The sequence below is a fragment of the Dromiciops gliroides genome, chromosome 4, assembly GCF_019393635.1.
Source record: "Dromiciops gliroides isolate mDroGli1 chromosome 4, mDroGli1.pri, whole genome shotgun sequence".
NCBI classification, from domain to species: Eukaryota; Metazoa; Chordata; class Mammalia; order Microbiotheria; family Microbiotheriidae; genus Dromiciops; species Dromiciops gliroides.
In genome coordinates, this window is record NC_057864.1 from 423,367,206 (window position 1) to 423,384,658 (window position 17,453).

The following is a 17,453-nucleotide window of genomic DNA, read 5'->3' on the forward strand; positions in this document are numbered from 1 at the left end:
TCTCATATCCAGCCTTGACAGAGTGGGACAAAGTAGTACTTTTTAGACTAAGAATGTGATCCAAATTCTACTCCAAGTTATTTTTGTGATGTTAGTATTTTTAATTACAAAACAACAGATGACTTTCTGGAATTGTGTCTATATAATATAATCTTTCAAAATTATGAAGTGTAAATTTGGACTTCTGCAGTATTAGGGAGGTTGTTTTTCCATAGTAGTTTTTTTTTCTGAATTAAAGTTAATTCAGTCATAACTTAAAAAAAATATTACTGAGTTATAAATGGCTATTTTCTTTTTAACATCTTATTTATTATGAATTTAACAATCATCAACAAACATATACTTCTCAATATGCAGAAGACAAAAAGATTTGTACATAAACTTAATGTATAATTTAGCTATTGTATATTGAATTTAGCATGATAGTAAGAAATTTATCCCATCCGTTTGTGTCCTTTCTAAACTTTTTTTCCTGCTGTTTGTGTTTTAGTAATGTTCTTTTTTTTCCATCTCTCATAATGCCTATATCTGATTCCCCAATAAAATATCAAGTAAATATAACCAAAGAAAACAAATGAATATAAGGCAAATCTGAAAATGTGTGTCACATTCTGTCCCTTTAGTCCATCACCTCTTTGAAAAGATGAATGGCATTCTTCCCTATCATCCTTCTGAACTCAAAACTGTTTTCTAAAGTAATTTGCCTACACTTTCCTTGGCAAATGGCAAATCACTCCAGTATCTTTACCAAGAGAACCTCAAATGGGGTCATGAAGAGTTGGGTACAACTGAAAAATTGACTAAACAACAGCATATAGAATGAAGGAAGATTAAGGAATAGAACACACCCAAGTTCACACAAACTCCAAGAAAGGAACTAGTCATAAAGCCCATGACTTCAGATGTCTGTATACAAATGCTTAAAGTTTAAGGGGGAAATATTAGAGAAAGTCCTAGTGTGAGGAGACAAATTTGAACTCATAGATATCTCTGAGACATGGTGGAAAGAAATCTACAACCACACCACGCATACTTCTGGTTTCATATAACTTATTCAAAAGAAACAAGATAGGGACAGCTAGGTGGCACAGTGGATTCAGGTGACCTTGGATTCAGGAGGACCTGAGTTCAAATCCAGCCTCAGACACTTGACACTTAACTAGCTGTGTGACCCTGGGCAAGTCACTTAATCTTCATTTCCCTGCAAAAAAAAAAGAAAGAAAGAAACAAGATAGCTAAAAAGTGGTGGTGGGTAAGGTGTTAGCTTTCTATAGTAAGAAGTTGTACTCATGTAAGGAAACTTTGGAACCATAGGGAGAACCTTCAGGGTGGGTATTTAGGAAAATTGTGGAGAAAGAAACAGAAAGGATTTCTTTTTTTATTGAAACATTTTAAAGACTACTTACACTTTAAGCCATTCTAGTAAAAGCTTCTGGAACTTATTTTCTGCTGAAATAATCTTTTGGGAATTCTCTGAGAACTCATTACTACTACCATGCCATAGTAAGTTATCAGAAGAGAAATTGTGGATTGGGAAAGAAAAACTGAGACAGGAAAACATCATTTAAAAATGGAATGAATAACAAATATAGTAATGGCATAGTTCTGTTTAGTCTTGTTCATATTGTCCAGTGATTCACAGAATCCTAGTGTTAGGGGGCTAAAATTCTCGTTATGCTATCTAAAATCTCTAACAAGTGGTCGCCAATGAATTATAAGCTTTAGCAAGAGTTAGACTTTTAAGCATTTATTAAGGAGAATAAGAATTTGGAAAAGAGAGAGAGAGAGAGAGAGAAAGGCCTACATTCATCTATCTATTAAAGGGAGAATGCATTTCTAGCTCCTTTCTCCACTCGAGTCCTCAGGAAAAAGAGAGAGTCTGAGCGCCAGGCTCCCCTTTCTTCCTTCCACAAGCAAACGTCACTTCCTGCCGCCAAAGAAAAGACGCATGGTCCTGCCCTCAGAGACCTTCACCTCACGGCGGAGCTTTTCTACAGTACATCTCCAGCAGGTGGCGTCATTCCAATCATTACACTAGACTCCTTCATCAGGGAAGGCACTGTGGGAAATATGAAAATGTATGGCTGGATTGTTGTCCTTAAGAATCTTTCAGGGTGTAAAGTGATGTGGATTTGTGGTTATTTGCTACCTTTAAGAATTTTTCAAGCATAGGGAACCAATTGACAAGTTTCTGTGCTTGCTGTCCTCCTGGTTAAATAAAATAATACTCAGAAATCATAGTGCCTTAGGGGGAGCTTGGAGGTCATCTAGCCCAACCCCTTTGTAGAGAAAAGGGAATAGGCTTCCAGAAGCAAGCTTCTTAGGTTGCCAGCCTCGTTAATGACAGAATTGGCCCTCCCCCCTTCCCTCTTTAATGCACGTACCATGTCTCCATTGAAAACCATTCATTTAGAGCTTCTCCAGTATGCCTTTTCTAGGATGTTTATAATTTTCCAGTGTTTATTGTGTAGCGCTGACCTGCTTAGTTTTTTAAAATAAGAAAATTTATGGCAAAATCTGTGCCATTTGGCACTTAGTACAGCAGGAAGACTCTAGAAATTAGTATTTTTTATGCTTCTCCATACAAATTTTTAATCTACCAACCAAGGTGGAAAGCCAGAGTTAACTAGAATTGATGCCAGAGTTCCTCATTTCCCTTGCATCCCCTAATCAGGGTGAAAATAGTATAACAGTATAACTCCCCTGCCAACCTAGACACTAATTTTGTCATAATTATAACTAATCATAAGATTTAAACTTGTAAAGGGATTTAAATATCATCTAGTATTCATGTCATTTTTTCTGTAAAGGAAACTGAAGCTCAGAAAGATTATTAATCAATTAAGAAGCATTTATTTAAGTGCTTACTATGTGCCAGGCACTATGCTAAGTACTGAGAATACAAAGAAAGGCAAAAATATGGTTTCTGGTCTCAAGGTACTCACATTCTAATGAAGGTGACAGCCTACAAGTTACTGTAAACATGCAAGATGTATAGATCATAAATAGGAAGTAATCACAGAGGGAAGAATCTAAAAGCAAGATGGGGGAGACCTGCAGAAGGTAGGATTTGAACTGAGTTTGAAGAAAGCCAGGAAATCCAGGGGACAGAGATGAGGAAGGAAAGCAATCCAGGCATGGAGGACAGCCGGTGCAAAGGCGAAGAGGAGAAAGAGGGTTCTGTGCGAGGAACAGCACAAAGGCTAATGTATCTGGAGTGTAGAGTACACTTGATAGGAGGAAAGAATAAAAAAATTCCAAAGGTTAGAAGGGACCAGGTTATGAAGGCCTTTAAACACTAGAGAAAGGTGATGAGGACATGGACCAGGGTGGTCCCTCTGTCTGTGAAGAGAAGGGGGTATATAGGAGAGATGTTACAAAGATAAAAACAACCATGGTTGGCTTCAGAATGAATATGGGCACTGAGTGCGAACGGAGAATTTTAAGTACCATGTGACATGCCCACAGTTATTAATAGCAGAAATAAGAGTAGACACTGAGGTCCTCTCTCGAATTAAACTGCCAGGCATTCAAACTGTACTGCAGAAAGTGAAACTCAGGAGTGCAAACATATACTTCCCTAAAAGACTATTTTATGGAGTACTAACAGAAGACAAGTGCTCACATGGTGGTCAGAAAAAGTGATATAAGACCAGTCTCAAGGACTCTCTTAAGAATTTTGGAATTGGGGGGCAGCTAGGTGACACAGTGGATAGAGCATGAGCCCTGGGGTCAGGAGGACCTTAGTTCAAATCCAGCCTCAGACACTTGACACTTACTAGCTGTGTGACCCTGGGCAAGTCACTTAACCCTCATTGCCTCACCCCCCCACCCCCAAAGAAAGAAAAGAAATAATTTTGGAATTGATTACATGACATGGGAGACACTGGTAGAGGGTCATCCAGCATGTCATGCCCCCATCAGAGAAGGTGCTGTGCTCTATGAACAAAGTAGAATTGAAGTACCTCAAAGGAAACACAAGGTGCACCAAATGTTCACACTAAATGTTCACATGGATTATTTGTGTCCAACTTGTGGTAGAGCATTCCAAGCTTGTATTGGTCTGACCAGCCACAGTTGGACACACTGCAACTTGACTCTAATATACTGATGTTGTTATTTTGGTCCTCTTCAAGAATGAAGGACAACCAACCAACCAACTCTACCATCCTTCTTCCTCTCTTGGCATCACTTTATCAGTAAATATATGTTGAAGGATCGTCACTGCCCTGTCACAAAAAGTATTTCTAGAACTTATACAGTACTTTCTTCTTACCTGCAATGCTTCGGCACTTATGCCGAAGTAATAATAGCTTACTTTTTAAATTATCAACTTAATTTTGAAGTCAAAATGTCATTTTCTAAGCAAGCTTTCCATGTTTTTAGGCTTTTACATCCAAAATATCTTTTGCTTTTCCTTTTACCCCATTTCTCTCGATTCCCTTATTCAGCCCCTTAATCTCAAGAGCCCTTTTTATTTAATTTATTGCCCTAAGCAATGCACTGGTATCCCCTCAAATATTAACAGACCCAGAGGATGGACTCTGTCTGATGCATTGAAAAGAACTTCTGTGGAGGATTTATGTATGGACACAGACAAGAATCTCATAGGAGGAGAATCATAGTGGTCATAGATTTAGAACTGAAAGGTACCTAAGAGGTCATCTAACCCAGTCCTTTCTTTTTATGAATGAGGACCAGAGAAAGCAAATGGTAAAATAGGAAAGTCATATTATTAATCTACACCCCTTAAATTCAAATCCAGGCCTCTTCCTATTCTATCCAATCCACACTAATAGAGAGAGTACCCATATGCATGAGATCACAAACACCTAGAAGTATCCTAGTATTGTCCTTCAAAATGTCTCAGGTTTTTGCCCTCAATGGACAGTTAGATAGCCTGGTACAAGCCAGGTCCTCTATACTTATGGGCTTGAGCAAGTCACTTAACCCTTTTGTGACTCAGTTTTTCATCTATAAAATGAACAAAATGAACTGAAATGACTTCCACGTTTACTTCCATCTTTAAATTTAGTATCTTAGGAAGGGTAAGAGAATTGAGAAGGAAGCTAGCTGTTTTGTGATTTATGAATTTAATGTTTGTTAGCTTGAATTTGTGATTATTTTCCACACCTTATCTCCCCCCGCCCCCTAGGGATTGGATAGAACAGTTTTTGGTTTTTTAGTTAATTTTTGTTTTTGCATTTACTGTATAGTGCCAAAGGGATGATTTTCCAACATGATAATATCAAGATTAATACCCAAAGTGTCTCGACTGAACTTATATAAGGATGTTAAATCTTGTCATTTATTATTTTAATTTTGTCAAACATAAGGTTTTCTTGGGGGCAGTTAGGTGGCACAGTGGATAAAGCACTGGCCCTGGATTCAGGAGGACCTGAGTACAAATGTGGCCTCAGACACTCGACACTTCTTACTAGCTGTGTGACCCTGGGCAAGTCACTTAACCCTCATTGCCCACTCCCCCCACACACACACCAAAAAAAAAATGTCACCAAACTTATGGTTTTGTTGATCCAGGACTGTGTGATTTAAAAAGAAGATGCCATTATTCACTATAGGCTTGATACAAAAATATTAGTGAACAAGCATACATTAAATGTAAAAGAGAGAAATTGAGCTTGCTGGTTGTGTTGACTTTTCATACTTTGTGACTCTAGACTCTACTTGAAATAAATCACTGACTGTTCATATTTCAAATTCAGAAAAAAATGAGAGCCTGAGCTACAGAGCCCTGCTTTTGCATTGGTGTGGTTTATTTATCAAATCTTCTATCTAATGTGTAACAGTTAGGAAAAGGAAGAAGCAGAATTGTGCTTCTGTGATTTTATAAATAACAAATATTAAGAATTATGTGAAACCTTATTGAAGAATTCAAATTGTAATTTCAGAAAATCATTTTATTATTGAATTTTTTGTTTGAAATAGAACAACAAATATCTTGAATTTGTCTGTTTATACTTGTCACCTCGTCTCTGTGATGTCACTTAGTCCCTTTCTTGAGGTTTTACCTGCTGCCTCTTATTTTTCCATTCAAAAGATTCATAGAATCATTAGTCTAAGGTCAGTAAGAATCACAGAGACTATCTAGTCCAATCCACTCATTTTATAGATGAGGAAACTGAGACCTAAGGTTGTGACTTGCACAAGGTCACATGAGTCATAAGTATTATAGGTAGATTTTGAATACAGGACCTCTGACTCAAAAGTGAGTACGCTCTCCACTGTACCATGATACCAGAGGGCTGAGGAACTATGTGACTTGTAAGAGGACTGGCCAAGTTAAGTGAGCAAGTCAAACCAGTTCAACAAGTAAATCTTGTGTTTCCTTTTGGGAGGTTTGCAAGAATCTTTGAACTTTGTATGTCAGTAATTCTGTTAGCTATTGGATTAACTTTCTGAAGAAAAGTGCCAATGATTTTGGTGTTAAACCCCTACTAATACTTCTGCCCTTTGAAATTTAAGAGTGATGTCACTGATGCTGTTTGCTTTCTTGTGTATAGCTGTGGCTGGAGAGGCATGTATGACTAATGAAACTTTATGTATTATATTTGAATGTGGATTATTTTGTTTTGTAACATGTCCCTTACCAGTATAACTTGTATATGTGTAGAGGTAGCATTGCTTAGTGGATAGAGCACTGAGCTTAAAATGAGAAAGACCTGCATTTGGATCCACCTCTGACACATGTGACTCCAGGAAAGTCACTTAATCATTTTTGTGCCTCAAGAAAATCTGTAGGACTTAGGTTGGAAGAGGGAATCCCATAAGCTTATTAAGTCACAGGTCCCTGTGGAAACAATTGTATATTGTATATTTATATAGCCTGTTTTCTCCACAACATTTTAATCTTAAAGCTTTGAGTTTCTATGTTACCTGTTCAATGTCATGCTCCTCTGTTCTGCCTTTAAAACTCTTCACACTCTGCTCTAGCCTACTCTTCCAGGTTTATTACATATCACAATATTTTGTGCACTCTTCATTCTAGCCAAATGGCCTTATTTGCTTTTGCTTACATACAATATTATATGTCCCACTTTGAGGTCTTTGCCCAGGCTCTATAGAATGCATTCCCTCCTCACTTCTGCCACCACCTATAAGAAACCATTCCTGATCTTACCAAAATACTCAGCCTCCTTAGCCCCCATAAAATGCAGCTTCCTTGAGGACAGGAGCTGTTGTGTTTTTGTGTCCTCATTACCATAATACCAACAGTTAATAATGTTTGTGGTGCTTAATAAATGCTTGTTGTTTGAGTGATTATTACAACCATACATGGGTAAACTTAGAAATGGAACATGGGTCCCTAAGTATTGGATTACCATCCCTAGGAAAGTGACTCAAAGTGAATACCCCCATTCAAACCTTGCTAAAAGTATGATCTCTACTCAACAAGTGATGGATAACTAGGGTAAACTTTGAGTCATATGCAGGGATCAGCTTTGGAGGGGTGCTTCTTTGAACTCCCCTAGTTTGAGCAGCAGGATTAAGCTGGAGACACCTGAGCCAAGTTAGATATTTATACAGAACCCCACACCTTACCACTCTCCCTGTGAGTCACATCTGAACCGAGCTTAAATTTTTCAGAAGATTGAAGCAGAGATGGATGATCTTTTGACTTGCCTGGATTTCTGGGAACATCTTGCTTCCTTCTTGGGCCTTCCCAGAGCTGACTGTTCAAAGGATATGTTAGAACCACTTGATTTCCTCAGATTTCTATGAGAAACAGCCAGTCTAGAACATACTTTATAGGGGGAGGCTTCAAGTTGTGGTTCCACTTACTACCTGAGTGGCTTAGGAAGTAAGGAAGGATATTAAATTATCTTTGGGTTCTTATATGTAAGTTAAAGTACCCAAGCAGTTAACCTTGTAGACAAAGCTGAATCCTGGAGGTTTAGTACTCCCAAAGGGTAAATCAATAGAACCCACTTAGAAAGGATAGGAATAAGGAATTTAGAGGTAGAAAAATTGGATGTGAATTCCACTTATCTAGCCATGTGATCTTGAGTGAGCCTATCTTTCAAAAAAATCAGTTTTAGAGTTGGTTGAAACTTTAAAGGTCATATAGTCTAAAGCATTATTGAATGCTCTCTTTGGTATAGGCAGCCCTTCTTCAATATAATTCTACATAAGCAGGATTTTATATTTTACTTTTATTTATTTAAAGATCTCTTAAAATAATGGCTTATTACTCCTAAGCTAACCAGTAGCTTACTCATTAGTCATTTGGCAGAGTTAATTGCTTGCATTTATAAACTTTTTGAAAGTTGTTCCAATTCTTATTAAAAAAAAAACATTTTCAATCTTCCTTATTTTTTCTTTTTTTATTGGAAAATCACTGGGGGCAGGAGGAATTTTATATGAGGTATTTCTTTTCCTAAAATAAGTGTAATTTTTTTTCCATTTTCTTATAGCTGTTTAAAGGAACTTCATGTGGTTGGGGTAGTGAGGAATTAGGTAGACAGAGATAGCAAGTAAGACCTTGTTCTTTCTCATTCACCATGGTAGTTGACTAACAACATTTGCTCAAGCCCTCATGGGAACACTCTTTCTCATATTCCCCATTTCAGGGCCAGAGTTCTAAATTACCTTTCTCCCTGCAAAAAAAAAAAAAGTTCTTAAATAAATAAATGAATATATGTATGTATATGTATGTATATATATGTATATACATACTTATAAAAGAGGGAGTTAACAGATACTTTAGGGGGGAAATAAAATAACAAAAAATAATTCTCCCAAACCAGAATTCAAAATATTAACTTGAGGCCTTCAAAGCAGTTATATTTGCTAAACCTTTATGAAGATTTATTTGTTAAACTTCACTATGTATTATTCCCAATTTCTTTCTGCTTTTTCCACTGTCACCAAATGATATTTCCATAGGATACATACAGGAAAGAAAAGTAATTACTTTATCAAAAAAACATTCATTTAACAAGCATTCATTAAATATATAGTTTGTGCCAGGCAGGCTCAGGGGATGGATACAGGAGCAGGAAAGGAAACAGTCTCTCTCCTCAAGTAGCTTTCATCCTATTAGTGAGCCAAAATGTTCCCATATAAATGTATATACTGAGGGGGCAGCTAGGTGGCGCAGCGGATAAAGCACTAGTCCTGGATTCAGGAGGACCAGAGTTCAAATTCGGCATCAGACACTTGATATTTAGTAGCTGTGTGACCCTGGGCAAGTCAATTATCCCTCATTGCCCTGTAAAAAAGAAAAGAAAAGAAAAGAAAAAAGAAATATATAACAGTTTGGCAGGGATCAAGGAAGGCCTCATGTAGGAGATAATGTTTGAACTGAGGTTTGAAGGAAATTAGGGCTTCTAAGAAGCAGAAGTGAGGAAGAAGTACATTCCATGCATGGTAAAGTAAGCAAAGGCACCTCAATAAGAATTACCAAGTGAATTAAATGAAAGAACTTTTCAAATAATACTTAAAAATTTAAAAGTGATTCCAAAGGTTTGCAAAAGCAAGCATACAATTGTCCCTCAGTGCTTTTGGGGAGATTACAGAAGCCATGTACATTTGAGCCTGTAGGGTTATACTGGTTTTTTCTATAATGGAGCTGTTTATATAAATATGGATATATTTACCTCTTTATCCATTTAATAGCCCTTTTGGACAGCTAGGTGGCGCAGTGGATAAAGCACTGGCCCTGGATTCAGGAGGGCCTGAGTTCAAATCTGGCCTCAGACATTTGACACTTACTAGCTATGTGACCCTGGGCAAGTCACTTAACCTTCATTGCCCTGCAAAAAATTAAAAATTAAAATTTTTTTTTAAATAATAGCCCTTTAAAGTTGGTTTGCAAAGCAATTTACAAATATCCTCACAACCCTAGGAGGAAGGTACTGTTATGATCCCCATTTGACAGCTGAAGGAGCTGAGGCAGAACCAGGTTAAATGGCTAATAAATGGCTGAGACTGGATTTGAACTCATATCTTCCTGACTTTAGGTCCAGCATCATATCCACTGGTGCCTTATATGTGTACATGTTCTATATATTCCTACTCAATTTTTAAAAATCAATTAAATTGCTTTGTACCAGATTGATTGTATGAAGTTAAAAAAAAACAACTTTCAGTTCTAAATCCCTGTGCCTTATCCCAAATTCCAGTTGTCTAAATTTGATACATTTCCATAAATTTCATGCTCAGATTTCTGGACCTCAAACCACAAAGAAATCTGAAATGTTTGGGGTTGGGGTATTTGTAAGGGATTAATGCAGGGTTTACTAAATGATATTCGGGTGCCGCATTTGAAACTAAATTCGACTAAAATTATCTCCAAGCACTAGAGTGTTATAAACAGCCAACTTAGGAGGGAGATATAAGATCACTAGCTGGCTCCTCCAAGTGGAACATTGTGTACATCTTTTGCTTGCTTACTCAACACACTTCACAGGGATTAGAAACTTAGAGAAACCAAAAAGGAGAAAATAAATTTTAAGTATTACCCACCTTATCCCTTTCCTCTGAGTTTTCCTGTCTCTCTTCTATTTATTTATTTATTTTTTGGTGAGGCAATTTGGGTTAAGTGACTTGCCCAGGGTCACAGAGCTAGTAAGTGTCAAATATCTGAGACCAGATTTGAACTCAGGTCCTCCTGAATTCGGGGGCAGTGCTCTATCCACTGCACCACCTAGCTGCCCCTTTCTCTTCTATTTAAATAAAATTCATGAACTTTGAGTTTTTTTGTTGTTGTTAAAACTTTCTTTGCTCCAAACTGCACTGATAAATTTTCCTTTTGGCTAAAATATTCTTGAATCTGTCAGAATAAAATCCCAATAGAATTAACTTAAAATGCATTTATATTGAGCTTTTAAAATTTTATTTGTCCTTACACTTATGACCAGTTATCCTAGTTGGGTAGCAGAAGACACTGATAGTGAAACAGAATGTTTGAGTACAAGTGGTATGAACACTAGATTCTATATGGAATCAAATGTGTCTGGGATTCTGACCTTGAATAAGTAACCTGATTTTTCTCAGGACTGATCTTTTTTAAAATTACTTTTATCTCCTTTAACCTCTAAGATTCTGTTTCCTTCATTCTTTTTTTTTTTTTTTTTGGTGAGGCAATTGGGGTTAAATGACTTGTCCAGGATCACACAGTTAGTAAGTTGTCAAGTGTCTGAGGCTGAATTTGAACTCGGGTCCTCCTTACTCCAGGGTTGGTGCTCTATCCACTGCACCACCTAGCTGCCCCTAAGATTCTGTTTCAATCTGAAATTCTCTATTGGGAAGGTAGAATATGTGTTTTGTCATATCTTTTCTTTGGGACCATGGTTTTCTTTACTATTTTGTAACTCATTTTTCTGTTGTTTTTTGTTGTTGTTTTCCATTTCTATTGCTGTAGTCAGTATCACTGTTTTGCGGTCTATTGAATTCATTTTGCATCAATTCATGTAAATCTTCTCACACTTTTCTCTATTAATCATATTTGTGGTTTCTTATACAATTTATTTAGCTATTCTTCCTTGGCTAATAGACATTTATTTCCAATTATATGCTACCATAAAAAGTGTTTCTATAAATATTTTACTGAATAGAACATACCTTCTTTTTATCAATTACCTCTTTCAGTTATATGCTTATTACAGGACTCTCTGGGTGGAAAGGTAGGAACATTTTTGACACTTTATTTCTATAATTCCAAACAGCTTTCCAGAATGGTTCTGCTGATTCACAGCTATACCAACAATGCATTCATGTATCTGTTCTTCAACAACTCTTCCAACATCACTGTTCCCATTTTTGTCATCTTTGGGTCAGTGTACAAGGAAGATGGGACAAAAAGAATGGGGAAATATTGAGTGGAGGAGGTAGGCTTTTTTGGGAGCCTGTTTTTAACAGGTAGAGATGAAAGAGGAGAGAATTCCATGTATTAATAAGAGTACAGACAAATGCAAGGAGGTAGGTAGACAATGTTTTCAGGGAGTGGTGAATATTTCAATTTAACAAGACTATATGACATATGAAAGAGAATAGCATAGGACAGGGTAGAAAGATAGGTTGGAGTTCAGATTATGCAAGGTTTTGAATGCCAGGCTAAGGAGTGGGGATTTTATTTCCTAGCCAGAGAAGGAAATAAGCATTTTTAAGCATCTACAATGTGCTTTATTAAGAACTTAAAAATCATTATCTCATTTGATTCTCATTCTCGACAACACTAGGAGGTACATGCTATAATTATCCCCCTTATACAGGTGAGAAAACTGAGGGAACCAAAGGTTAACCTGCCCAGAGTCTCACAGCTTATAAGTTTCTGAGGTCCAGCAGTCTGTTCACTGCACCAATGAATGACTCAAGTGGAGGTCAATTTTTTTTTTTTTAAAGCAGGCTAAGGACTTGAAGAAAGCCAGCATTTAAGGAGATTGATATGCCATCAAGAAGTAGAATAGATTAAAAAGGATAGAGACTAAAGCTGTAGGGACGGGAGAGGGGATGAGGGCCTGAACTAAGGAGGTAAGATGAAGAAGAGGGAGGAGATATTATGAAAACAGAATTGGCTGAGTGAATGTGAGGGGAGAAGGAATAGTCAAAAGCATTGCAAGGTTTCCAGATTAGATGAGTGAGTAAATTAGGTGAAATTTAACATTTATCAACTAGTGTTGTTTCTGTCAATATTAAAGAAAGGATAACACATCTTACCTCTGTGTGTTTTCTTTTTTCAAAGTGCCTTGCCACATGGGAATCCTTCCTTACAACTCAAACTGACCATCATCTGGAAGAAACATCTGAAGATAAACTTTGAGCATACCTAAGGACTTTTTGCCTAAGCTTTGGTGATATAGTGCCTACCAACCAAAGACATTCTTTTTGGGTGGGCTGCATTTAATATAACGGGGTCAAAATGTGGTCACTGCATCTGGAAAGCCAATAATTTGAAAACTCAGGTACTCCAGTGTTCTCACCTGCATTTTGATCATGGTATACATATATATTGCTTAGTTTCAATTCATTTATTCCAAAATTTTTGTCTGTAAGTATTTGCATACAGTAATTGTTTTCTCAAAAATTCTCAAACTGGGATATGACATTTTATTGTAAAGGCTCCATTGAATAAAAAAGTTTAATAAGAAATGCCTGAATTTCATGGATAGTTCATATCTGCAATCTGGATGTATTTCAGATATGTTTACTCTACGGATGCTTTGTATGATATTGAACAATTTTATTGTGTGTGCATTACTTGAAGGACTGAAAGATTAACTAAATGAACAAAGGACCTGGAGTGAAGTGAGACCTCAGTCTGCATTTTATTTCTGATACTTATTTCCTACGTGACCATTGAAACTTCTATGAGCCTCAGATCATTCATCTGTAAAACGAAGGGATTGTACTAGATGTCTTCTAAAATCCCTTTGAGTGCTAACTATGTGATTCTATCATCCACCCTGGGAATTAAGAATTATAACAACTAGTACCAACATACCAGGGTTGTTGGGCATATCAATTTTGAGAGTGCATTTAAAGTGCTATCTAAATATCAGTATTACTTTCTATCTTTTGGGTGAATTTAGAGATGGGAAATATTACCAAAAAGATAGCCTTAATTTTCCTAGAAGGTTATCTAAACTGTACAACTTCACTTTCATCGGAAGATTATGCCAACATTTGCCTTGGTTTGGAAAAGATGTGCCAATAATGGAATTTTATTTTTCGTGTGTGTGTTTTTTTCCCTCTTAGACCTTCTTACATTGACGAAGGAAATCAATGTTATTTCTTTCCCTGTTATCCCAATTAAATAAATATGCCTTTCTCAGAAAGTCCTGATGTTGACATTACTGAAGGTTCTGTGGCATTAAATTAAACTGGGAACCTGGATAGTATCTTTCAGAATTTACAATCTGTGTGATCTGATGTTTATGATGCATTCAGTAGCTCTCTGTTCAGGATTTTTACTATCTTGATGCCACATTCGCAACCTGACAGTACTGTGGTGTAGCCTGTTCATGAATTAAGCATGAGTTAACAAGTGTACTGGGAATGCTCATTTTTTTATTTCCTTGATATTTCTCAAAAGAATCTGTTTCTTTGATAATGTATTTTTATGGTGACATGTTAAGAAGTATTACATGGCTCTAATAAGATGAAAAGTGGCCGTCTTAGTAGTTTGGATAACTGTGTGATATAATAAGCTTCTTAAAAAACTAAACAAAACAAGATAGGCTTAGAACAATAGGAAGTTTTAACTGAAATTTTTCTTACACCAAACTCACACTTTTTTGTTGTACCTTCACAATTAAAAATAGATTTTATTTTAGTAATTGCATATTATGTACTTTGAAGTATTCTTTCATTTTGATTAGTTTATATTAATTTTTCAGTTACATCAAGAAACTGAATTAGTTGATCATTTTATTTACACAGACTTATTGAACAGTATACATGTGACTACTGACGGGTGGATATATCTAATGTGAAAAGCTAATCTTGGTTACTTGATCTTGCTGCATATTAAGATTTACTACTTCCTTTAAAATATATTTAAAGCCTTACCATACATAGAGCACTGTGCTAAGCCCCAGAAGAGTTATGATAAAAGGTGATTCCTGAGAGGAAAGTAATTAGAAGGAAAAAAAAACCCTAGAATTCGAATTGCTTTATGTAACTAAAATGGCAAGCATTTGTACTTTGAGTAGTTTTCTTAAACAACAAGCATCCAGTAATAGGTGATACAAAAGGGAGGGAGCCTCCTGAAGGAAGCTAGATCAAGAGTTTTTGTATGAATTCAACCCTTATTAGCATGACAAGAACATACAGAAAAATTAGGAAGAGGGAAAATATGGGGTGAAAGATAATGAGCTCAATTTTTGACATATTAATTAGATTTCTGTGGAACCTATAGGTCAATAGGCAGAGATACAAGACTAGAAAGCAGGGGAGAGTTAGTATTGGATAAATAGATCTAGGGATCATCTCCATAGAGATAAGCATTGAATCCATGGTAGCTAATGAGATCACCAAGTGAAACAGTATAGAAGGAAAAGAGAGGAAACTACATGATATATATATATATATATATATATATATATATATATATATATATATATATATATATCATGTAGTTTCCTCTCTCTATATATATAGCCTTAGGGGACACCCACAGTTAGCAGATGTGACCTGGATAAAGAGCAAAGAAGGAATATTATTCTTCCTAATCCTATACCAGCAAAAGAAGCTAAGAAAAAAAAATGGTCAGAGGGATGAGGAGAACTAGGAAAGCTGTGTAAGGAAAGACCAGTACAGTTGTCAATTAAGAGATGATAGTTACTTGAAGGCAGTAGTTATTTTGAACTGATGAGTTTGGGAAATAAGATTTCAGACTTAAAAAGAAGTGAGAGAAAAGAAAGCAAAAGCATTAATTATAGACTTCCTTTTCAAAGAATTGAATCGTGAAAATGAAGAGAGATATTGAATGATAGCAAGCCAGCAGGGATTGATAGATCGATTGAGAATTTTTTGAAGATGAAGAAGACACCGGTATAGGCAGGATGGAAGCAGGCAGTAGACAAGAAATGATTGAAGATTAGTGAGAGAGTGGAGATAATAGAAGGACAATCTGTTAATAGAGAAGTCAACAACAAATACCATGTGTTAAAGGCTAAAATTCTAGCTAAACTGTCTAAAATATCTAATGAGTGGTCGCCAATAAATTATAAGCTTTAGCAAGAGTTAGACTTTTAAGCATTTATTAAGGAGAATAAGAATTTGGTAAAGAGAGAAGAAAAGGCCTAGATTCCTATCTATTAAAGGGAGAGCACATTTCTAGCTCCCCTCTCCACCAGCGTCCTCAGGAAAGAGAGCGAGACCGAGCGCCAGTCTCTTCCTTCCTCCTCCCACTAACCCGCATCACTTCCTGACGCCAAAGAAAAGACTCCTGGTCTTGCCCTCAAAGACCTTCGTTTCATGGGCAGAACTCTTCTACAGTAAGTCTCCAGCAGGTGGCGTCATTCCAATCGTTACACATGTAATGGAGAGGATGCTAGAACAACAGATGAACTTCTGGAATGTCCCAGAAGACTAATGAAAAATTAAGATAAAGGGAGAAATTAGATTTCCAAAGAAGAAATTAGATAAATAAAAGAGCAAAAAAAGTTGAGATTTTGAAAAAAGAATAGATTTAGACCTAAAAAATCCAGCAGATATGAAAAAATACTAATTAAATGAAAGCAAATGGCAACAAGATTAGAAAAACACACATGAACTCTATAAGCCAAGAAGATTGAGCTTGAATGCACAGATATGATATAATATATATAGTTCTTCCTAAAAAAAAAGATGAAATAAACATTCCAAACACATTATTTTTTAAAATAATGATTTTTTTTTCCTGGAAGTAGTAGAAAACAGAAGATAAATACAGAAAAATGGAATCCACATGATATCAACATGGAGAAATTCAACCATTTATATCTGTCAAAGTCCAGAGGTTCCACATGAAATAATAAACATATTAAGTAGCTAAGAGAAAGCTCAAAAGTCAAAGAATAATATTCCGCCTTCCTCATGTATGATAAAGTATACTTAGAATGGGGCAAGTAGGTGGTGTAGTGGATAAAGTATGGGACCTGGAGTCAGGAAGACCTGAGTTCAAATGTGGCCTCAGACACTAGCTATGTGACCCTGAGCAAGTCACTTGCCCTCATCTGCCTCAGTTTCCCCATCTCTCAAATAATCTGGAGAAAGAAATGGCAAATTACTCCAGTATCTTTGTCAAGAAATCCCTCTTTTAAAAAGGGGTCAGGAAGAGTCAGATATGACTGAAAAGATGACTAAACAAAAACTTAGAATGTCATATTTCAAAAGTGAAGGAGAAAGTTTGCATAAAATATTTTTGGCTAAACAAGGCTTTGGCATTTCTGAAAAAATGTAAACTTGAAACAAATATAAATAATTTTATTTTTTTCATTTAGTTAATGTAGTTATTTCAAAAGAAAGTAGAAATGAGCTGGGCATCTGAAACAATCATTTTAATTGAAAGGAACATTTTAAAAGCTAAATGAAATTGAACTGCAAAAAAACTTCCTAGAATTCAAACTAATGATTTTGTATTTTTAGTACTATGAAAGACTATTTTATTTAAAATATCACATTCTTTCAAAACCATTGGAGCAATAAAGAGAGAGCCTCTATCTGAATACTTCTAGGGAGAGTCAAAAGAATAGGAATAATTCTAAATTGATACCCCATATAGAAGTCAATTAAAATATTTTGTAGGAAGCTCTATCTTAATTTGATGGCTAGATTTTTTTCTGAATTTAGTTAACAGTAACAAATACACATCACTAAAGGCTATCAACAATCATAAAGCAAAATATTAGCTTTCAAAAAATTACATATATGCAGTTTCTCTTAGTAGTATTTTGAATGAGGTAGATGAATGGGGAATCTATGGAAGGAGTCTGGAATAAAAATAT

At 36.0% G+C, this 17,453-nt stretch overlaps 1 protein-coding gene across 2 annotated transcripts in view; it reads left to right on the forward strand.

The window, feature by feature from the left end:
- SNX7 (sorting nexin 7) overlaps positions 1-13,273 on the forward strand; it is a 125,534-nt gene extending 112,261 nt beyond the window's left edge. For both annotated transcript variants that reach the window (XM_043964146.1, XM_043964145.1), the window contains one exon: positions 12,707-13,273. In XM_043964146.1, the coding sequence (XP_043820081.1) occupies positions 12,707-12,784 (78 nt within the window). In that variant the 3' untranslated portion in view covers positions 12,785-13,273. The remainder of the gene's footprint in view (positions 1-12,706) is intronic.
- Positions 13,274-17,453: the final 4,180 nt, after the last annotated feature.